The sequence below is a fragment of the Otolemur garnettii genome, unplaced genomic scaffold, assembly GCF_000181295.1.
Source record: "Otolemur garnettii isolate 467f Iridium unplaced genomic scaffold, OtoGar3 scaffold00049, whole genome shotgun sequence".
Classification (NCBI taxonomy): domain Eukaryota; kingdom Metazoa; phylum Chordata; class Mammalia; order Primates; family Galagidae; genus Otolemur; species Otolemur garnettii.
Genome location: NW_003852444.1, coordinates 1,187,064 through 1,211,848, shown reverse-complemented (window position 1 = coordinate 1,211,848; position 24,785 = coordinate 1,187,064). Strand labels below are relative to the sequence as shown.

General features: G+C 40.0%; 1 protein-coding gene across 1 annotated transcript; it reads left to right on the top strand.

Moving 5' to 3' along the window:
• The first annotated feature begins 1,327 nt into the window (after positions 1-1,327).
• On the top strand, positions 1,328-2,312 carry LOC100958499 (olfactory receptor 2A1/2A42). Its single transcript, XM_003791532.3, has one exon. The coding sequence runs from the start codon at positions 1,340-1,342 to the stop codon at positions 2,285-2,287; it is 948 nt and encodes a 315-aa protein (XP_003791580.1). The 5' UTR covers positions 1,328-1,339; the 3' UTR covers positions 2,288-2,312.
• Positions 2,313-24,785: the final 22,473 nt, after the last annotated feature.

The window sequence follows — 24,785 nt, the reverse complement described above, 5'->3', positions numbered from 1 at the left end:
ATTTATAAAATGACAAATTCACTAAATTCATTCTTTGCCAAAAATCTTTTAATTAGCCGTATGCAAAGTATGTAGTAATTCTTATGTTGATGAAACAAAGAAGAGGGTTTTTTTACTGAATAGTTGTTTCTTATGTTTTGGGTTGTCATGTATGATACAACGTGAAGCCTGGCACAGACAGTGGGTCTTCCAGCACACTGGCGCTGAGCTTCCCTACTTCTATCAGCTTGAGGATCTGCTCTTTTGATAGCAGTAGAGAAGGGATGAGTCACAAGTCATTCGGGAGGAACCACATTGGATGTTTTCACATGCATCTATACACACACACACACAGCCTTCAAATCAGTGCACAAATGCCTGACTTCATCCTCATTACAACCCTGCCAAGTGTAGACTCACAACATGGAACAGTGGACAGACCTGAAAAAATCCATTTCCTGCAAATTGCATGGGTTGCTATTCATGGTTACTGATTCTGTAAATCAGTGACCATGAATGAATCAGTAGATTAATTGCCAAATGTAATTATCATTTTATATTCACCATCCATTGTAAAAGAAAGATAATGGCGGGAGCCCACGTGCAGCACATCCATCGATTCTTTCCTAGGAACCTAAACAATCACACTATCATAAAAGCTGCTTTTTATCTTTGAGCCCCTCTTGTTATCATGTAAACTTCTCCAGAGAGCAAAGGTTGATTTCAGACGTTGAAAGCAACACAGTTAATATTTCCATTGAGAAACTGAAATGACCTTTCTTTTTCTGGAACTAGTCTAATTCTGAAATTGGGAGTCCTTCCATTACTGACGACTTCTACACTTTTACTTCCTGTTTTGTCTTGACATTCTTTCCTTCCCATCACGAGTATCAAGGCTCTATGTACCCTAATCTAACACTCAGTCCCTTCATAATACGGGATGTTTAAAATCAGTAGTTAACTCAATATGTAACTAAATCATTAATGACTGAACTTATAAAATAATATATAATAATGTCTAGATATTTGTTGACAATACTATCTTGGCTCGGCGCCTGTGGCTCAAGTGGCTAGGGCGCCAGCCACATACACCTAGGGTGGCGAGTTTGAATCCAGCCCGGGCCCGCCAAACAACAATGACGGCTGCAACCAAAAGATGGCCAGGCATTGTGGCGGGCGCCTGTGGTCCTAGCTACTTGGGAGGCTGAGGCAGGAGTCTTGTTTGAGTCCAGGAGTTGGAGTTTGCTGTGAGCTGCGATGCCATGACACTCTGCCCAGGGGGACAGCTTGAGGCTCTGTCTCAAAAAAAAAAAAAAAAGACAATACTATCTTAAGGTATCCATTTCTTGTTCACAGTGAAATGGGGAAAAACCAAACAACAGTCACAGATTTCATCCTACTGGGATTCTGCCTTGGCCCAAGGATACACATGGTCCTTTTTGGATTTTTCTCTCTATTCTACACCTCTACCCTACTGGGGAATGGGGTCATCCTGGGGCTCATCTCCCTGGACTCCAGACTGCACACCCCCATGTACTTCTTCCTCTCACACCTGGCCGTCGTCGACATTGCCTATGCCTGCAACACAGTGCCCCAGATGCTGGTGAACCTCCTGGATCCAGCCAAGCCCATCTCCTTTGCTGGCTGCATGACGCAGACTTTTTTCTTTTTGAGTCTTGGACATACTGAATGTCTTCTCTTGGTGGTGATGTCCTATGACCGGTATGTGGCCATCTGCCACCCCCTCCGATACTCTGCCATCATAAGCTGGAAAATGTGTGCTGTGCTGGCCATCACTTCCTGGACATGTGGCTCCCTCCTGGCCCTGGTCCATGTGGTCCTCATCCTGAGGCTGCCCTTCTGTGGGCCTCATGAAATCAACCACTTCTTCTGTGAGATCCTGTCTGTCCTCAAGCTGGCCTGTGCTGACACCAGGCTCAACCAAGTGGTCATCTTCGCTGCCTGTGTGTTCATCCTGGTGGGGCCCCTCTGCCTGGTGCTGGGCTCCTACTCACACATCCTGCTGGCCATCCTGAGTATCCGGTCAGTGGAGGGCCGCAGGAAGGCCTTCTCCACCTGCTCCTCCCACCTCTGTGTGGTGGGGCTCTTCTTTGGCAGCGCCATCGTCATGTACATGGCCCCCAAGTCCCGCCATCCTGAGGAGCAGCAGAAGATCCTTTTCTTGTTTTACAGCTTTTTCAACCCCATGCTGAACCCCCTGATCTATAGCCTGAGGAGTGCAGAGGTCAAGGGGGCCCTGAGGAGAGCACTGTGCAAAGAAAATCATTCCCAGTTGGGTGGCATGTGAATCTCTAGCCCCAGTAGTCTCTGGAGTTTTGGGTACTGATTACTACCTAAGTTCACTACTCTTCATACTTGTAAAGTATTCCCTCTCCTTTGGGAAGTATTTAGATTTTGCTGCATTCATTATGTTTATTATACTTTGCAACTTTTTTCATTTAGGTGCTTATTGAGTTGAGAACATTTATTTTGTACAGTACTCTGAGTCCCAATAGTTGAAAAGAGACAATCCACCTCTGACTTGGTCAAGTGTGCTCAGAAATAGCAGAATCGTGGGCATCACCAGATGTAGTCACCTCAGTAAGAATCTTTTTAAAGTGCTGCAGCTGCAACCAAAGGCCTTAGAACACAAATATACTTCTGTCTAGTTGCATCCTTCATTTGGATCTTTCCCCTGAATTTTATTTCCTATTACAAGTCGTAAATGTACCTACATCCCTACTTAGGCTTGGAGGACAACTGATTTTTATTGAATAAATCCTATAATCTGCCTGACAATTTCTGCGGTCAGAGGCTGACTTTATACACATCCAGCTGGAAACTCCAGCAAATTACACAGCAAAATACACTTTCCAATGTGCCCTGAGACTATAATGGCCACCTCTTTCTAAACTCTTCTCACCTTTTCCTCAAGAGTGTCCATGATTTTCCCTGAATAAGCCACATGCTCTTCATTTGGGGCAGTTAGCAAGTGCCACAATCCAGCTTTTAATTGCTGGGTATGAATGGAAAGCTCCAGGCAGAGAAAATTCAATGGAAAGAAGGATTGTCATAATATTATTAATAGTTAGCATTATTGAGTATGTATTCTGTGCCATTCACTCACATTGACACATAGTTTACAAAGATGGCCTCATTTTGTCATTGTAGCAATCCATTCCCCATTATCACACCATTTTTATGGATGCAATCATTAAGCAAATGGAAAAGGTTAGACTTAGACCCAAACAATCTGACTCTCAAGCCTCCTCTACTTAACTAGGACAACACAGAACATTATTATCAATGTTACTAAATTAAGAATAAGTCTAACTTATCCTAGCATATGATATGGTAGGTGAATGCAGGTTTCTCCTCATCCTAATATTAATACACATGATGAGGAGGCCAGGAGAACCAGGTGTTATTTATGGAAAAATTCTCATCCTGTTCAACAAGTCTTCTGGGCATGGTTGCAAAGGAGATTAAGAGTTTTAGAAGAACACAAAACACAGAGGGCGGGGATGAAGACTGTTCTCACCAAGATTAGAGACCTAGTTTAAAACTGAATGTGGTCCTTGCTGGGTTACCGGTAGGACCCAGAATGACATCTCTAGTTTCAAATGCTACACTCACCTGTTTGTGCACATTTACACACACACCCCCATTTGAGTACTTGGTGAGGCACCGTTCTAAACAACTTTTTAAATCCTCATAACAACCTTATAAATAGAGACTATTTATAGTCTCTATTACAGATTTTAGATGAGAAAACAGAGCTATAGAGAAATTACATAATTTAACCAATACCCCCAGCTAATTAGTACCTACTCCAGAATCAAACTTGGGCAATATGAGTGCTAAACCCATAATCATAACCACCATATAAAAATTCACATGATCAGTTCCAGAAGGAGAAGAAGGAAGAGGAGGAGAAATGAAAAGGAATTTTCAATATGTAGCCAAAGACGGGCATTGGGCTCAAAACAGAAAAGTGCTGAAAGGTGTAATACAGCTTGATGTCATGCTTGAGTGTGGAAATGAGGATGAGGTCGCAACAGAGGACAGTGACCCCAGGGATCAGGGATGAAGGAGCCTCTTGACTGGCAGGACAGTGAGACAGAATGGAAGAAAGAAGTTAACGTTTTAGTTTTAGATTGATGGCTCACCAGTTGAAGAGCATCAGTGGGTGTTCTCGTATCCAAAGTGGATTATATCGTTCATAAATCCACTATATCCTAACACAGTCTTTAAATGCTTATTTAGTTTCACTGCAGAGGCTGCATGTTGCATCACAACATTTGGAGGGCTGCATTCAAGTGGCAAGACAAGGGAAGAAAGCTACTTTGGTACAAGTTGCAGCAGAAAATCAAGGGAGGCAGAAACCATGCTCAGGGCATCACCTGTGAGGATCCTAAACTCTGTGTGCAAAGCTCTGTTAGGGTAGGCCTAAGTGTCCGGGAAGCCCAAGATGCTGTCCTTAAACACGTAGGATTTGTACTGAGTGATCTGGGCCCTGACCCAGGTCTACCACTAGCTAGCTATGTTCTTTCCAGAGAAGTCCCTTAAACTGCCTGAGTCTTAGTCCACCATTCACAAAGTATGCATATGAGAGCCACTTGCCTTCAGAGGAGAGGTGCAAGTGCACACGTTTTGAAGACTTCAAAGTACTATGCAGAGTGCACCCTGTATGTAATCCCTCTTTACTGGAGGCAAAGAGTTTGAGACCAACCTGGGCAATAGTTAGACACCTTGTCTGTACAAAAAGCAAAAAAAGTTAGCCAGGCATGGTGGCCCACACCTATAGTCCCAGCTACCAGGGAGGCTGAGCCTGGGAGTTCCAGGTTGTAGTGAGGTATGGTCATGTCACATTCCAGCATTGGTGACAGAGCCAACCCCTGTCTCAAAAAATAAAAGTGCTATGCAAATGTAAGAAAATGCTATTATTATTACCATCATTCAAACTATTTTAATCCTGTTGGGTCACTATACTTTCTGATTTGGGACCAAGACTGCCCTTTACACAGGAAGAGTATGGGTGCTTATAGGTCACCCAAACCTTTTCCCTCCTGGTTTAGGTTTGTCCCATGTCCCCTCCGGAGGCACAGGAGGCCATTTGGCCTTAGAGGGGACAACCTGATAGGAGCCTGAGCTGCAACCCACACTCAGAGCCCCTCTGTGAGTCAGCTGGCAAAGGTTCCATGGTGACCCTCTCTTCCACTGAACCTGGCCCTAGCCCACCCAGTAGGAAAACAAGATGTTTTGTTCCTGGTTTCTAACAGCTTATACTTTTTAACTCAAAATTTACAGCATATATCTCAATCATATACCATCTTTTCTACAAGGGAAAAGACAAGAATTGGTTCATCTTTTTATCCTCAACACCAGGCCTTCCTAGTGCACAGTGAGTGCTCACCAAAACCCTGCTGAAAAACTAAAGGACACGATTTATTGGTCTCATTTCCAAATTTTCATTGTTAACCTACCTTCTCATTTCTGGTCTTCCTTAAATCCTTCGTGGGTGATAGTTCAGCAGAAATTGAACCACAGATGATAATTTTCACCTTCCTCTAAATTAAAGTCCTGAGAATGTTTATTTACTTTTATCAGGGGTTCGATGACCCATTATCTTCCCAAAGGAGTGTGCCATATTACTGACCCTGTGATTCTAAAAGACCAGGATGATGCTGGAGCCATCAGATGGGAAGCCCTGAGGATGTCGCTCTGAAAAACTCTGACAAGAGGGTGGAGACAACTGTGGGAAACAACCACTGGAAATGATAGGAATGGGATCTGTGTGTGGTAGTCAGTTCACTTGCCACCTGAAATTGGCACTTCCAGCATCTTTGGCATGTGGACCAGGAATTGCCAGCCACCAACCCATAAGATTGCTGTTTACTATTTGCTGTGAGCGTAGAGTATCATTGTCATTAATAAATGTAGGTTGTTAAGAGTAGACAAAAACGAAAGAGATTTGGAATGCTGTCTCACTGGACTGCACAGCTGTAAGGTTTTCCTAACCAGCAGAGAAGTGTCTCACATACCTTGCTTGCTTCACAAATTTTGAATACCATTCACTTGTTTTTTAAGCCTACGTTTCTCTGGTTGCTTTTAATTTTTGAAATAACACTGGGCCAAAAGAAGAAGTGGACCCTTGAGCACAGTATGATTTAGTCAACAGGCTCAGCGTCAGGTTATCTGGGTTCTTTTCCCATGCCTCCACTTACTCTCTGTGTGACTTTAAGAAAGTTACTCAACGCTTCTGGGCCTCAGTTCCCAAACTTATATAAAATAAAATCTTGAACTAGACAAATTATAAGGTTCCTCCTGGTTTTCTAAATCCCTGTCTTTTTGGTTTCTTCATATTTCATACCATGGAGAGACGCATATGTTCATCTATATGGGTTGTGAATGGCAGACACATGTATTCAGGGACCTGTTTGATAAGGGTTAACAGCCCTAGATGCCTGAAGAGGGTGGGGAGAAAGGGAGGTTAGGACAGCCTCCGCCAATTTCACCTGTTTTAATACTGACCTCTTCTAACACCTGTGACCCTACCAGAGTTTTAGTTGCCATTTAAGTCTCTGAAACTTACCACTTGTTTTTTTTTTAAACATGGCAAAAACAAAACAAAACAAATATGCACTAAGTTCCACCAACATGAGACTGATTGAGTAAAGATGATCTCCATACAATGAAATGTCATTCAATTATCAAGAAACAAACAAGAGACAATATGGATGTTCATAGATTGAGTTCATAGAACTCAAATTGATAAGAAAATTTTAAAAACTATAATAGTAACTCACTAAAATATCAAATTTCACCTATCAGATTAGCAAAGTTGAAAGGTTTTAAAAACACCTTTAGTGAGGTCACAGACTGTCATACATTGCTAAAATTCAGTATGAATGACCTTCATGGAGAACAGTTTGCCAATGTCTCCCACAATTACAAATGCACTATTTGACCCAGCAGTTCCACTTTCAGGAATATGTCCCCCAGGGGGACCAGCCCATGTGCAAAGCCACCGATGTAAAGATTATTCATTGCATCATTGTTTGTACTGCCAAATAATGTATTGGAAACAACCTTAATAGGAGACCAGCTCAATAAATTATGCTACACCCACTCAATAAAACATTGTGCAGCAGAAAAGTAAACAAGGGAACTCCTTATGTACTAATACAGAACAATCTTCAAAGTATATTTCTAAGGGAAAATTGCAAGTTTCAAAATATTTTGTGGGCTACTGTTGATGTAACATACATCCTGTAAGCACAGATTATTTTGGAAGCATTTCTCAACTTGTAATATAGGTGTCTCCAGGGAAGGGAGCTGGCTAGCTGAGGAATATGTGTGAAGGGAAAAATTTACTTTTGTGCTTTTAAGTTTTGAAATATGTCAATGTGTAACTTTTTCCGAATGTAATTTTTAGGTGGAAAAGACATATTTTTAAAAGTCTACAAAATTCACACCTGCCTTAAACTAATAATGCCTAACTCAAACCTTGGCAGGTAGATCAAGTCCACATTCAATGCAGACCAAACCGGAGTAAGAACAATCGAAAAGATTAGATTGGGTGTTTCCCCCCGCCCACCCATGAAAAGTAGACTACTTACAGTTAAAACTCTTATTCATCATTTAATGATTCAATGAATTTATGATTGTAAAAGGAACCTTTTTCCAGACATTGTTTTTTTAGTGGACCAAAGAAAATTTCTAGGAAATTATGTAAGAACCCATCCGCTATGAATTCTTCTGTAAGTTTCCCACACAGTTGCTTTAGATTCTCAATGATTAAGGGACCTTCTTTTCCCAAGTCCTATGTCAGTGAGTCCTGTTGTTTAAGGATGGAGGTGTCTGGTATACCAGAGGAGGCCGAGAAGAAGTTGCCGAGACTTTATTTTTGTTCAGCATTTAGAATTACTTTGCTAAATTCTCAAAAGGCAGGGTCCCTTGAGGCATAGTTAAAACACAAATCTGAGGACATGTATCCTAAAAGAAACAAGTCTGAGAGGTGGATCATATTGAATCCTAAGAATGTGGGATTATTGTGCAAATAAAAAATCTGCCACTAGTCAAAAGAGCTAACTCAGTCATCAAAGAATTAAAATATACAAGAAGTCTTTTATTACTAACAGACTGTGCATTCCAAGAATTATGTAGATCCATGAAGGCATCCCAAGGTTGACTTTTTTGTTAAGATGACTGAAATATTCAAAACAAGAAAAAGTTTGGGGCAGGGCAGGAGGAGGGAGAGTATTTGGTGGGACTTCACCTATTGTGCATAATGCAATAGCACATTTCGAAACTACTAAGAGTATAGTATAAATGTCTTACCATAACAAATAATTAAGTGAGATGATGGTTATGTGAATAAGTCTGAGCATTCCACACTGTATATCAAATCAGCACCTTGTACCCCATAATTGTATACAGCTATCATTTAATAAAAAAGAAAAAGAAAAAGCTTGTGACCTGAGGCATTTATTTCCACAAGATGGTGCTGTAACTTCTGCCAAGCACAAACTCACATTTCTTTCAGGAACTAGAAATGTGAAATATATTTCTGATTTGGGACCAAATCATCGTGTGCTCTGGTGAATCTGTCAAGGAAACACATTGAGCAAGAACATCCTGGTGGAGGATGATTTGGGCCTAAAGAGTGAAATTGTTCCAGGTAACATAACATTCTATGTTCCACCACCTCCACACATACCTGAGTTGATGTCTCAAGGTGTCATGCTGAACCTTCAGCCCCCTCCTTTTCCAAAATGTTGCTCTTCCCACTGTCAGGGCTATGTGGATACTGGGAGTGGCACAGAGTGCCAATGACCATGGACATGGAGCTCCCACCCATGCACACTTTCCATCCAGGGCAACTCCTTACCTTTCCTTACCACTCTGGCCCAACCTAATCACACCTCCCTTTGAATTTCTATATTAGTATTTGTTCCCCTCTCTATACGTATGCATGTGTTTATTTGGTTTCTACTTTTTGCCTTCACAAAATTTAAAAGGCTTAAAATTTAATAACAATAACAATGTTTAAGATAAGGACTAGAAACAAAAACCTTGTGAAGAACAAACGAAGATAAATGCATTCAGAAAAGAAATCAGACAATTGCTGTAACAAAATATTGAGCAATAATAATAATAATGCAAAAAAAGTAACATTCACATGGTCAGATAAGAGTATGTCTATCATGCTTTGACTCTGAAGTTCATGAGGAGTCATCAGTTAACTTCTTTTTTTTCCAAAGTCTCAAAAAATAGGCAACTAATATTTATAAATAAAAATAAAAGATAATTAAAAAAACAGATCATGCCAAATCTTATAGACAATAGAAAAAGAAGAAATACTTCAAAATCATTCTACTTCATCTGGATACATCTGATATTAAAATTGGAAAAAATATATTATTATAAAGGTAAATTACAAACATATTTCACTTTAAATGAAGATGCAATATCCTAAACAACATATTAACAAGTTGAATTAAAAATTAGTGTTCAAGTAATGTACTTTGATCAAAATTAAATCCAATTTACATGAGAATTAGTCACTATTTTCTTTTCTTTTCTTTTCTTTCTTTTTTTTGTTCCTTTCCATCACCCCCTCCCTCCTTCTCTCTCTTTCTGCTCTCCCCCTCCCCCATGCCCCAATGGTCATTAATTGTCATTAATTGTCCTTATATCAAAGTTGAATACATAGGATTCATGCTTCTCCATTCCTGTGATGCTTCACTAAGAATAATGTGTTCCATCTCCATCCAGGTTAGTACAAATGCTGTAAAATCTCCATTTTTTAATGGCCGAATATTATTCTATGGTATTCATATGTCACAGCTTGCCAATACTTTTTTTTACCATTTCCATCTAAACATTTCAAGTTCCTTTAGGAAAGAGTCCCAATTATGTATGTTGTTATTATCTTTGTATAATATACAGTAACAAGCATCCTGCCTTGAATTTATGCATAATAATGATAAAATGAACACCAAAGATCTAAAGTAAATGTTCAACAAACTTGGTTGGTAGCCTGAGGATGTTAGCCTCAGGTGGCCACTACCTATAGCTAGGAATATGGTCTTAGAAGTCATAACTTCTCTGGAGTTGCTTGGTCATCTCTAAAAGGCCAGGATGGAACTATCCTAATTCGGCGTTGTTGCTGTTTTAATATTCTGCCTGTATGACTCTAATATCTTCAGTAACTCTCCCTTGAGAGAGCCATACAAGCAGGAATATTTGTATCAGAAGGGAAACAGAAGGAAGTTCTGCTGAAGTGAATGTTCTCTTCCTCTCTATTCATTTTTATTCTTGTCTCCATTTTTCTATCTTCCATTCTGTGCCTCTGTGCCTTGACAATCAAAATGGTAACATAGCTATGTAGTTAACCCTCAGTATCGTGGGCTCCACATCCATGGACTCAACCAAGAACCGATTGAAAATACTGGGGAAAAAAATGGACCAGGTACAGTGGGTCATGCCTATAATCCCAGCACTATGGGAGACTGAGGTAGGAGGATTGCTTGAGCTCAGGAGTTCGAGACCAGCCTGAGCAGGAGTGACACCCCAACTCTACTAAAAATAAAAATATTAGCCAGGCATTATGGGGGACGCCTATTCCACCTGCTCAGGGAGTTACTGTGAGCTAGGCTGAGGCTATGGTACTCTAGCCCAGGACAATAAAGCAAGACTGTCTAAAAAAAAAAAGAAGGAGGGGGAGGAGGAAAGAAGGAAGGAAGGAAAAGGGAAGGGAAAGGAGAGGAGAAAGAAAGGAAGGAAGGAAGGAAGGAAGCTGCATCTATACAAAACATATATGGGGCAGGGATTCTTATTATTTCCTAATCATTACAGTATAACAACTTTTTACAAAGCATTTATGTTTTATTAGGTAGTTAAGTAATATAGAGGTGATTTTAAGTATACAGAAGCATGTGTGTATATTAACCAAGAGATGACTGCATGTGGTTGATGACTCCCTCTCTCTCTTGTTACTATGACATCTCCAGAAGTAAGGACAGGATAGGTGGCAGCCTAGGGCACAGAGATCACAGGATACTCTGGGGCCACTACTGACAACAGGGAGGAAACTGTTGTGCAGCCACAGAAATAAGTAGTGACTGCCTATTGGAAGGAGAGCAGGACGATATCCATTAGGGTAGAAGAGGGATACTCAGTCCTAACAATAATCACTGGGGACTTTGACAGTGGAATAAAAAACCTGCAGAAACAAACATCAAGGGCTTGAAATGAGGGATAATGCCAACAACTTACTACTGACAAAGGGAAAGACAGTGTTAGATCAGTAGGGGATGAACTAAGAATACAAAAGCCTGTTGTTATCAGTTTTTGTCTCATATCTATCACAGTGCTTTTCAACCTTTTTTATCTCATGGCACACTTGAACCTATAGTAAAATTTCCCTTGCACACAAATTATGTTGATCAAAAAAAAAAGAGTAAAAAAAGAATGTACTTACTGTGCTTTGAAATTCTTTTGAAAATAATTTAATTAGTGATCTTTAAAATTTTTTTGTGGCACACCTAAGATCCTCTTGCAGCATACCAGTATGCCATGGCACCCCAGTTGAAAATCACTGGTCTATCAGAAGAAGCAATAACACACAAGACCCAACTTATTCTTTGAATAGTAGTAAGGATTTTAGTCCAAAAAAAGATAAGATACATGAAAAGTAAAGACATAATGCATGTTTTCAACTTTTCCCAAATAGGAGGAAAAAAAATACAAGGTATATGGATAAAAATGATAGCAAAAATTTTGGCTTTAAGCCTCAACTCCCTCGTCCTACCTATGTGAGAGCTAGGGCAAACATTTGTGTATCATCAATATGTATTTGCTCATGTGGGATTCTTATCTTATGCCAAAAGGAATATAATATGACTCACCAACATACATACACACATACAGATGTACACAAAACAAGATGAAATTAAATTCAAGATAGTTTAAAAAAGAAAGCAGGGCTTTTTTCTTAGAAAAATAAGAATAAACAGTGAGGTCAATGTAACCTAAAAATTGTACCCTCATATTAATTAAAAAAAATAAAACTAAATAATTATTTATTTATTTATTATTTATTTATTATTTATTAAAATAAAACTAAATAATTATTATTCTTAGAAAAATAAGAATAGACAGTGAGGTCAATGTAACCTAAAAATTGTACCCTCATATTAATTTAAAAAAATAAAACTAAATAAATTAAATTCAATAAGAATATACAGTTTACAATATGTAACTTTACTTCCCAACACATCTCTGAAAGGTAGATTATAGTTTTGGTATTGAATTCTGTTCTCTAGTTTGAAGAGGAAACGTGAGCAGAATAAATTTTCCTCAGACTGACCTTGCTTTCTCAGTTTCTTCTAGAATGAATGTTGATAAAATTTATCATTAAAATGCAATTTTTTAGAAAATAGAAGTACATCAAGGATAAATGTCACTTGAGATTCATAGCTTCCCACTCAGATATACATTCTACCAAAATTACCTAATGTCCTAAAAATTCACTTGGGTGTGGGAATTTCTACTGTTTCCTATCTCAAGGTTAGTTTGATGCCCACCTGGATATCCCTCTCAGAGGCTAAAGGGTAACCACTGTCTCCCTTTATAGAATAATCTTAATTCTTCTCTTCTAGCATCTTCTTTCTTTATTTATGCAAAACAAAGCCCTGGCAAATTGCTTTGATATGCAGGAAGTAGCAGAACAGGTGAATCCCCAACTTTGCAATGAATGACACCCCCCAAATGCCAAGCAAATTAGAGATGATATAAGAAGGAGGGCAGGGAAGAGGAGGATACTCATTATTTCCTTATTGTTATTTTTAGGGCAAGGTTTATTGCTCACTATGCTCCATAGTTGGAGCATTTTTCTTCCAAAGTCTTTAACTAGATTCATAGTTTTTTAGAAGATATTATAAACTGAATGTTTGTGTCTCCTCCCCCTAATTCATGTGAAACTCTAACTTCTATGTCCTTTAAGAGATAAATTGGGCTTAGTTGAGGTCATGAGGGTGGAACCCTAAATGACAGGATTAGTGCCCTTATATCTTAAGGAAGAGACACCAGAGCTTCCTCTCTCTGCAGAATATGATGGATGAGATGCAGACATCTACAAGCAGAAAAAGATCCCTCACCATGAAACAAATTAAGCACCTTGATTTTGGACTTACCAGCCTCCAGAACCATGAGAAATACGTGTCTATTGTTTAAGTCACCCAGTTTTTGATATTTTGTTACAGCAACTCAAGCTAAGTAATATCAATGAATTCTCATAGCATCTCCATAACTGAGCAAATATAGAAATAAATTCCTCTTATTTTATAAATGAATAGAAAGATCAGTTCTTTGTCTAGAACCTCATGATCAATGTAGGGTCAAAACCTCATTCTTTTCATGGTGAATTTTCTCAGTTATTTGTTGAACAAATATTAATTGATCACCTAATCTATGCCAAAAGCCATGCTGAGCTTTGAAGTCAGAAAGATAATGTATGGTCCACAACCTTAATAAGCTTGTGATTTAGCAGGTGAGAGAGACAAATTTTAAAAAATTAATTACAATATCATAGCATTGTAAATGCACTATATAAAGACTACATGGGATTATGTTATGGTAGCCAGGAATGAAAATTAACTATTCCATTTGACAAAATCAGAAAAGATTTAAGAGATGAGGTGACATGAATTCATCATTGAAAAGAATTGGAGGGAGTTTGAAAGATATGAAGAGAAAGGTAGAAGAGCATTTCAGACATAGAGAATACCATCTGACAAGATCAAGATGTAAAAAGATAACTGGCAGTTTAACAGTTTGGTGAGGAATTAGGTACAGCTAAAGCACCAAGCAGGGGCAGTGGAGGAGAAAGACAGGGGCTGACGGGGTGCCTTGGAATAAAGGTTGGGGTATAAAAAGCCTTTGTATTGCATTCGGCAGAATTTTATTAAACAAATGAACTTTCATTTTAAAAGCCAGACTTTCCTTTGTGTGTTATCTTTGCCTTTGTCTAAAATTACCAAGAATTTTCCTTTTCTTTCTTCCTTTTATTTTTATTTATTTATTTATTTAAGATAGGGTTGTACTTGGCAGGCTGCAGTGCAGTGGTCCAATCATAACTCTCTGTAGCCTCAATCTCCTGGGCTCAAGTGATCCTTCCACCTCAGCCTTCTAAGTAGCTAGGACCATAGATGTGATTTTTAAAAATTTTTTTAGAGATGGGAACCTTGCTATATTGCCTAGGCTGGTCTCAAACTCCTGGCCTCAAGCAACCCTTCCACCTTCACCTCCCCAAGTGCTAAGATTACAGGTGTAAGCCACTGTACCCAACAGTGGGTACCAAGAACATTTATACCCATGTCTAATCTTGCTCCATTCCTAAGGGTAACTTAGGTATTCAAATTGTCTTTTCCCTTTCTTTTTTTTTTTTTTTTTTTTTTTTGAGACAGAGCCTCAAGCTGTCCCCCTGGGTAGAGTGCCCTGGCATTACAGCTCACAGCAACCTCCAACTCCTGGGCTCAAGCGAGTCTCCTGCCTCAAGTAGCTGGGACCACAGGCGCCCGCCACAACGCCAGGCTATTTTTTGGTTGCAGCCGTCATTGTTGTTTGGCAGGTCCGGGCTGGGGATTCGAACCCGCCACCTTGGGTGTACGTGGCTGGCGCCTTAGCCAGTTGAGCTATAGGCGCCGAGCTGTCTTTTCCCCTTTTAAGGCTGCAAGGTTTTCTCATCACCAGTTAATAGGGCTGTAGTTATTTCGGAATTATGGCTTGAAGATCCAAGTCATGCCTTTTAGTTTGACCACCAGTCTGATAGTGAAAGGTTCCAAAATGTACATGTAAATTTTAATCAAGGGTATGTGCCCAGAAGAGGCCACAATAAATACAACATGCTATGTTGAAAAGAATTCATGTAGTCTAAGGACTACTGGGAGAGGTATCAACTGAGAGTAAGTAAGCCACTTTGAGGAATTAACTGATCACACCCAGGAACGCCATCACGTAAAGAGCTGGATTGATTGCTCTTGGTCATTGTGTGATGGAGTGTTTGGTGCAACTGCTACAGATGTCATCATGATCCTTTTGCATGCACACAAATATCAGAGCTGCCCATTCTGTTTTATGTATCCTACTCTTTCATTTGTTCAGCAAACATTCATTGATTATTACTTGGTAATGTTTTAAACACCAAGAATATAGAGACAAAACACATAGCCTGTCTTCTTGAGAAACACAGCCTAAGAAAGACAAAAACCAAGAGCATTTCTACAGATTAGGAAACACTGCTAGAAAAATATGGTTGAAAAGAAAATTTAATTCACAACAGCATAAAAAAATAAAGTGTCTATGAATTACTGTAATAAAAATACAGAGAAAAAGTTTAAATGTATTAAAGATCACATAAGAAGAACAACTGAGCAGACATTCTATATGCTTGTGAAGGATAATTTATTATTTTACATATCAATTCTCCTCTAAATTAATCTCAACCCTCATTTCAGTTGGTTTTCTGGAGATCCCTGAAAACCTAATGTATAATTGTTATGGAACAATAAAGGTCTACACATAACTAAGTTAATGTGAAAAAAAAAAGGAGCAAAGTGGAGGCAGGGAAGGGCTGTCAGAGCCAAATATACAGACATGCTACAAAGCTACTCTCACAAAGACAGCTGGAAGCAAGAGCATTCCAATGAACAGAATAGGGAGCAAGAATCAGAAACAGATTCACCTGCTTATCAGAAATTAATACATGATAAAGTTGGTAGCATAAGTCAAGGAAAAAACAAAACACTGATATTTAAAAAAAAAATTGACACTGGGTGGAGAAAAATAAAATTGAGTACCTACCTAGATAATATAAAAAATGAGCTATGAATGGAAAATAAATCCAGAATAATATAGAAATAGTGTCTGGCAAAATTATATATTTCTGCTTAAGTTACTAGGTGACAATGTTTTCAATATCTAAACCTTAGCAGAGGACTAATGCTGAGACTATACAAAGAAGTTTTTCAAAGTCAATAAGAAAATGTAAGGAAGCCAACAGAAAAAGTGCAAAGAATATGAATGGGAAATATGTATACCAAAATGCTAACAAGTTTACTAAGAGATGCTCATGACTATTACTAATCAGAGAAGTAAAAATTAAACAGTAATGAAATATCATTTTGAAGCTACCAGATTAATCCAAATACAGTGTGTCACCGGGGATATGGGACCATAGTCGTTATGAGAGTCTTGCACCACAGTGCGCACACAGCCAGGCAGCCATCCTACGGAGTAATCCATGGGACCTGGGTAAACAAGCATGTTATTGTTTTCCGACTCCAGGATTCTGCTTCTGGATATTCATACATCAGAGGAATTCTCACACAGATCCGTAGGCATGTAAACAAGGATGTTCATTACAGCGCCATTTATGATACAGGGACGCTGAAACACTGTGAGTGACGGTCTCTACCAGAGAGGCAAGGGGAAGCACTATGAATACACAGCCCCGCACAGCGGTTAGAGGCGACTAACTAAATACATGGAGAAAAATGAGTCAATCTTTAAACTCATTCTGGTTTTTAAAAGCCAAATAGCACAACGGCATTTATGTAAATTTAAAACTCATGCACACAAACAGTACAGAATTCTTTAAATTAAAAAAAGAAGTAAACAAAATAAGGGAGAATCCTTAAACAAACCAAAGGAATCAAATGACAGGGTGTCATGAAGTAAAGATTGTAAATAATTCTACTTTCTGCAGGTGACTTCCCCCCAAATAAAAATTAAACAGGAAAAATATGATAAAACATAGGTGTGTCACCACACAGAGATTAGCTCTAAGGGGTGTGGATATTCGGAAGACACTTCAGCAAGGAATAGTTAATAGAAAGTAGGAAATAGAAAGTGTAACCTGAGGACAATTGTCGAAGCAGAAGTATCTAAGTCTGAGCAAAGACGAGAAGAAATAGAATAAATATAATTTGCTACACTTATAAGTGATTTTTTTGAGATGCAAATATGGCTCTGTCACTCTCCTTTAAGACCAAATTCCTTAACGTGGTCTACTAGGACCAGATTATAGCTGGGCTCCACCCTTATCATCAGTTTCATCTTGAGGTATGGTGGCTCCACCCCTGCCCTCTGGATCTGAAACACTCCAGCTTTTCTTTAGTTCCTGGAGCGAGCCTTCATGCTTGAGGATTTTCTAACGCTTTCCCTTCTGGAACCTTCTTCCTCCTTCTTTTCACCTAGTATCCATCCTTCAGAGTTTAGGAGAATATCATTTGCAAACTATCGATTTCTCAAACCCTCCAAATGTCATTCACACACACACACACTCTAGAACCTCCTGTAAGTTGACCGACTAAGGGAAAGTAACAAACAGGTCAACATTCGGAGGAAGTCAACATAAGGAACTAGGCCTACTGTACTGATGTGTACATGTGGTGCATGTCTGATTTATGAAAATTAGGTCAACTTAAAGAGGTGGTCGGTGCAAGGGAGGTGGTCAACTATGGAGGTTCTACATTTTAAAAGCCAAAGAGCAGGGCAACCTGAATAATGGCACTTCCAAGGTTGGCACACTCAACTGCAGGTCAGGACTCTGCTGCCTCTTGCCAGCAACTCCCACAGCTAGAAACAACTGTGGAAAGACCTCGTCATCCTCAGACATTACTTACCAGACATTTGGTAGGTGCTCAACTGAATAAGATTTAGAGGCATATATGTTTTTTATGATAAAGTTAAAAATGTCTTCATACAGGAGCCATTTCAAGAACCGTGAGCCTCTGGCAACCTAGGGAGTGGGCTGGTGTAACTGCTGCCCTTTTAACATAACACAAAGCCACCATCACTTTGAGGTTGATTTACAAACTCACCAACAGGATAATCTATTCCTCCTCCAAACTCCCAGGGCACTTGCCACACACCTGTATCATAAAGAACACCACCCTGCATTATTTTTGCTTATCTGTGGCTTCCATTAGGCTGTGAGCACTTTGACATCAACATTGGTGGCATATTCATCTCTTTGATCCCAGTAGAGTAAGTCAAAGGTCATTCTTTTTTTAAGGCAATGGCACCCTTTCTTTTTCTCCCTCCTAGACCATTCTACCTGTCCCCACCCCTAATACAGAAACAGGAAGAACATCAACTATTTTAAACTTTGCTAATCGGACTTTTTAAAGTTCATTTTAGAACTTAAAATCGAACTTTTAGTTCATTTTAGAACTTGAATAAATATTTATTATACCATACAATGATCCCAAATTGGACTTTTCTCTCCTTAAAGAAGTTCAGTGAACTACAATACATGAATAGAAAAAAAATTTTTAGGGGTACAAGTGAATCTTTCTAAGAGTAGAATGTGAACGTTTTAAAACAATAACTGAGAAAATGACATGAAGGCTGTGTTGACCAGTTTGATGGAAGTATTTCGGATTGCATGTGAAAACCCCACACTGTACCCCAGAAGTGCATTAATGTACATAGTTACCATTCAATAAAAAAAAAAAAAATCAAAAAAAAAAAAAAAAGAAAAAAAATTTTAACCCAAAGATTCCAAGTCACCTTTGCTCATGCTAACACAGCATTTCTTAACCCAGCTCTAAGAGATGTGAAGAAGTCCAGTCTGGAGGCCCAGCTCCATGTGGCAATTTACTTCTTCACTGCAACAGGCTCATTACTCATTGCCTCTGGTACCCCGAGGTGATCCCTGAACAACAGATTGCTTTTACTGGACATGTGTGTAAGAAGTCACACACACATCAGACGCACATGTCCAGTGTAACAACACAACAAAGGATCACACTTGCTGCCTAAAGAAATTGTCTGAAAACTCTCTCCACTTTCCTCCTTTTCGGCCTTACAATCCCTGTTCTAATTTCCTTTCATCCCCAGGCTCTAAAACTTCATACTTAATGTGACCAAGCACAAAAATCTCTCTTCTTTTATTTCCCTGATGCTCTTAAAGCAGACATTGAAGCCCATTGTACATCTCACCTGTCCACAAGCTAGACTACCATGAATCCCAGGCTTTACTGTGCTTAAGAATGACCCACAAAGATTTGACAAGCACCTCCAGGGGAAGCAAATGTAGAAGCACCACCATAAGCTACATCTTGAGACCCTATATAGTTAGTTGTTTATACATTATGACTAACTCACAAGTGAACACAATCCACGGGCATGTTTAAAGCCAGAGTGGCCTCTTTAACTTCTGTAACTTCTTAAATTCCCATCATTTTTCCTACAAATAGGACTTGACATCTCGAAGAATGATTGAATCCTAAAACATCTGAGCTACTATTAAATGTAAACAGTCTCTTCACAAGCCAAACAGACCAGTTCCTCAGGAACCCTCCCCAGAGCCACCTCTCTTACCAATACTGAGTGGAAAAAAATTGATGATCCCAACCAAACCAGGCAAGCCAAAGCCCCTGGATCCAGGACACAGATAAGAACTGTTGCTAAACTCCTAGGAAAGGCTTTGTAATGTGTCTGTTCAGTCTATCAGCTTGTAAATCTTGAAAGCAAAGTATTCACATTGAGACAGAAAGGGCCAAGCTGTAAAATGCAAACCCAAGGTGAGCAGCAAAGTAATCCAGCTTCCTCCCATGAATGACCCAGAAAGCCGTGTGGACAGCACTGCAGAAGCAAGAGCAGAACTAGGGCTGAGAGTCCCTGGTGGCTTTGATGGGGGCACCACTGGGGAACTGTCTCCAGAGTAAAAATACCAGAAAGCTCATCATTTTACCAACCCCTCAAATAGCCAATTCTTCAAATCCAATTTTATTATATCAGCTTCAAAAATACCAAGAAAAAAAAAACCAGACTCAGTATGCACTGACACCCAGCGCTCTCTGACTGTCTCACCGCCCCTGCCTTCATCATCATGCCATCTCTTCTCACCCACACACACAACTGGCACAACATCTAACTAAAGGGCTGGCTTATCCCTCTACCACCCACTCCCATCCATTCTCTACATGGTCCTTACAGTGTTTTTTTCCTTAACCTTCTAATGTAATCACATCATGAATTTATTTAAAATCCTACCGAGGAGGCCCCACTCCAGAAGAATAAAGTTCAAACTCAGTAGCCAGCATGGCCTACAAGACCCTCACAACATGGCTGCCTGACTGCTATTCCAGCTTCCTGCTCTGCCGTTTCTTCATGATGTCACATGTTACGCCCACACTATTTGCATGTCCCTAAACAGAAGGGGCTCAAACTTCCATTTGTGCAAATTAATTCTCTGCTGGTGGTGTGCCTATCCTCCTTTATACCAGGAAACAGAGTACTTTTCTAAGACAAGTCAGTTCAAATATCACCTATTACCGTATTCAGGCTCCTCTGACTCTCTAGGACATGACACTCACTCTCTCCTTTATGCTTCCATTGCCCTATGTGTTCATCTCAACGTAACACTTGTGATGCACCGTCATTATTAGCTACCTGTTTCTCTTCTCAGTCATACTGACAGCTTCCTGGGAACTGAGACACAGTCTTTGCTTATCTAGCTTCTAATAAAATATATTGAATAAATGAATAAAAGAAAAAATGAATGAGGCAATTGGTATCTATGCCTTGAATGGACTAAATTTAGGCTAGTGCCAATGTCCAAGGTTGAGAAAATAAATAAGGAGAAACCAAGGATGAGGAAACAAAATGTACTCATCAGAATGAAACACAATAGCTAAGAACCTGTGGCCAACACAGCTGGAATTAAAGACACAGATGGACAGACCATGGTTAGCCCAGTTAAGAAAAAAACTGAGTTCAAAATCAGTTCAAAAGGTCCAAAGGTGGGTCAGGAAAAAAACTGAGTTGGAAAGCCCTGAGCAATGTTAAAAATAATAATAATAATAATAAATAAAAAGCTAGTGCTGGATCAGCTGGGGGTTCACCAAGTGGGAACCATGCAGCCCATAACATGGGACAGTGGCAGTGTGACATCTGACCAGGACAATGACAGCCCAGGGATAATGTTGATGAGTTCTTGCTTTAAAACGGGTCACTATAATTCTTAGGTCATTAAATATGCAATGTGTATTCCAAATCAAATTTTTATTACATCTCAAACAAAAAGCAGTACAATTAATCAAACAAGGCACCTAAACCACCAGCACAGCTTTGCCAACTCAACAGTAGCTTATTTACCTCAGTAGCGAAAAAGCCTCAAGAGTGAGTGGTGATGAAATCACAAAAGGTATTTTCTACAGCTTGTTGAGAATTGAATATTTTTTCTTTCAAGAAGTGTCTTGGAAGAAGGGGTAGTCCGTTGGTTCGAGATCTGGTGAATAAAGTGGATGACAGAGAGTATCCAAGTCCAGCTTCTGTGGTTTGAGAAGCATAGATGTGTGATGCAGCCATGTAAGAATTATCTTGTAAGAGGAATGGCCTGTCTCTGCTGTCTGATCTCAGCTGCTTAATCACAAGCATCCTCATCATTTCTTCCAACTGGTTGCAGTGGACATCCACTCTAGTTGACTGACCAGGTTTCATGAAGCGGTAGTGGATAGTATCAGTGCTGGACCACCAGACAGACACAAGTAGCTTTTTCTGATGAATATTTGGTACTAGACTGTGTTTCAGCAGTGCATCTTTACCCAACCATCGAGCCACATGCTTGTAATTGTCAAAAAGAATGCATTTTTCATCACACATAACAATACAGTACAGAAATGGTTCATCTTTATGTAATGACAGCAAAAAAGGCAAAGAAAACCTCTCAAAGGTGCTCATTTAATTCATGTAGAACCCATCTACCCAGCTTCTTTACCTTGTTGATTTGTTTCAAATGGTCCAATGCTGTTGTAATAGTAATGCCAAATCTTGATGCTTGCTAATTCTCATGTAGGTTGAGATGGATTTGCTTCCACTACAGTATTCAGCTCTTCATTATCCCCCTCGGGCTCAGGTTGCCCATGTGACTCATTTTCAAGAAAAAATCACCAGAATGGAACTTTGCGAACCATCGGCATACTGTGTGGTCATTAGCCACATTATCTTTCTCAAACACTCTGTTGATATTTTGAGCTGCCTGCCCTTGCACTGGTTCCACGATAGAACTCATATTCAAAAGTACACAAATTTTTGACTCATATATGGTTACACAAAAATTGCTCTTAAAAAATATTTTAAATATAATCACAAGCCAAAACATGAGTTTGAAAGAATTGAGGATGTATCTTCATAATAAAAATAAACCAAGAAGTGTCAAAGTGAAACATCAGAGATATCAAAGGTCAAACCTAGTATGTAAGGAAATCAGACAATTCATATTTAATGACTTAATCCTTTAGTCTCCATACCTAGAACTACACAGGACAGTTCCCTGTCACTCTCTCATCCTATAACTAGATCTCAAAAATACCTGTCTCTAATAAAATTGGTCCCAAATTCCAGAACTTATTTTTAGTCCTCCCCATCTAATACAGGTCTTATATTAAAATAACTTTATTTTGAATCTGTTTATCTTTCCCAGTCCCGATCACCTTGTTATTGTAAATTCATTCATTCAACATACATAAGTGTCAGGTGCTGTAGGAAAGAAAACTAAGCCATATTGATCACCTGTACACATCAAGTACTTTACTCTGGTGATTTCCATATATTCCCTATTGAGGTAGGTATCAATCACCAGTGAGGTAGGTATTATTAATTATTATTCTCATTTAAGACATTAGAGAAATGAAGCATGGGAAGATTAAGATGAAGCACAAGAAGGTTAATATGCCTAAGATTTCACTCTAAGTAGATGGTAATGGCAGGATTCAAATCTACCCTGCCTGAATCCAAATCCCATTCTTCCCACTGTATCATTCTCTCTCCTCTCTAAACCTTTATAGAAAAAATATAAGGCTAAATAAACATCAAAATCTCAGGAGGAAATGACAGGTCTGATTAAGAAGCCCAGTTACTAAGAGCAAGTACCAGGAAATAGAAAAGAAAGAAATAAAATAATAAAAACTAGAGTCACAAAGTAAATGAAAGAAAATTTGGGAGAGCAAGATTGATTCCCATATGCAAATGTACCCTGTGGACAGGGACAGACCTGATGCAAAGAGCAAACTCCCTAAATGATCAGTTTTAACACGACTATATCTTCCTTTCTACTAGTGGAAAAGTCAGGTCAAGCCTTGTATGCTTAATGCTCTGGACAAGCACACAGATGTCACTGAAATAAAAGTGGTGAATTTAAAAACCAAAATGCCAATAGGTCAGAGCTGGCAAAATAAAAGGAGGTCAAGGCTGTACGATCTGAGATTCAGAGGAACCAAGAGATGGAGAGCTACAACTAAGGAGAACCAAATGAAGCTGGAGTGAAGCAGGAACAATAGCCAGGCTGGTTCTGGAGGCAGTTTAGGCACCTCTGCCCACACTGCCCACTCCGGTGATGGACAATGAATATGCCAGAGAGCAACAACTTCTGCCTAAGAATCAGACGTGTATTCTAACAGCCATTCTTACCCATTAGAAACCAAGGGCCCTCTCATACTTTGGAATAAGTTCTCTCTGCCAGCCTAGAAATAGAGAAAGTTCTACTTTAAACTACTGAACTTCCTGCACTCCCTGCTTTTATGCCCTTGCTGGGCTAATGACACATGCTAGGCCTGCCCTAATGCAGCTGAACCTTAGTCCTGGTTTCTTCTACTGTTTCACATACATTTCATGGCAACTTGGAGCAGCCTGATGGCTGCGGCACTGTTAAGGGCTTAACCCCTCAGACTAACATGGCAGAAGTAGCATGCTCTTAGTATGTGAAGCAGTTCAGGGCTCTGTATCAGAGAAGAGACTATGCTTCCTTAATTACGTTCTATTTTACAGTCACCTTTAAGAAACTGGTGAGCACATTCAGTCAACACCAGTGCAACAGCCAGTAGACACAGTAATCTGGAATCGTCTAACTCAGCTGTTTGGACTTACAAACCAGGGCATTCCTAAGAGCCAAAGAGCTAAAAAGCCCATTAAGATTCTACTTGGCTTATATCACCATGGAAACCCCTGGGGTCATGAATGGCTGGGGGGACGGGTGTTGTCTGACTAACCCAAAGCTATCAAAAATCTCTGTCCCCTAGGTAAAGGATTCTTTCTGTGTTTGAGTGCACGCACACCCTAGAGAGAGACTTCTGGCATTCTTTGACGTCACTGGAGGGACACTGAGATAAAACCCGTTCAGGCTTGGCCTCGTAGAACACAATGTTTTCCTGGAAGAATCAGAAACCTGAGAAAACATACAGACCGGAGGCGAGAGACTTAAATACAAACACAAACATAAACACACACACAGAGGCCTAGACTTCCTGGGATGTCTAATCATTCTGAAAGGAACTCCGGAACAAGGGAGATACCTCGAGGAAAGGCAGGGGCAGGCTGTTTCAGAGACGTACTTTCTAGGCCCCAGGAGAAAGAGTAAGGAGGGAGGGGGAGGCAGGAGACACTCGTTATTATAACACAGGGGAGCCAAGTAGGCATCAAGGAAGAGAGATTATCAAGGGCCTGAAGCTGCGGACACAAGCACAGACGAACACAGGATCTCAGACAGCCAGACGCGCCCGCGGAAGACGAAGGCCGGAGACGACGGCGTGGTCCGAGTCAGGCTCAGGTGAAGACCCGAAGACACAGGAAGATTTAGGAGTCCCAGCCCTCTCCCCTCTTTTTCCAGGCCCTCCGTCCCTCCTGGCCTCTGCGGGACCTGTCCCTGCCCGGCCGCACGGCTCCCCGCCCTCCGGCTGCCCGCGGCCTGCCCGGTGCGCCGGGCTCCCTCCCAGCCGGACGGCCCTTCCCAG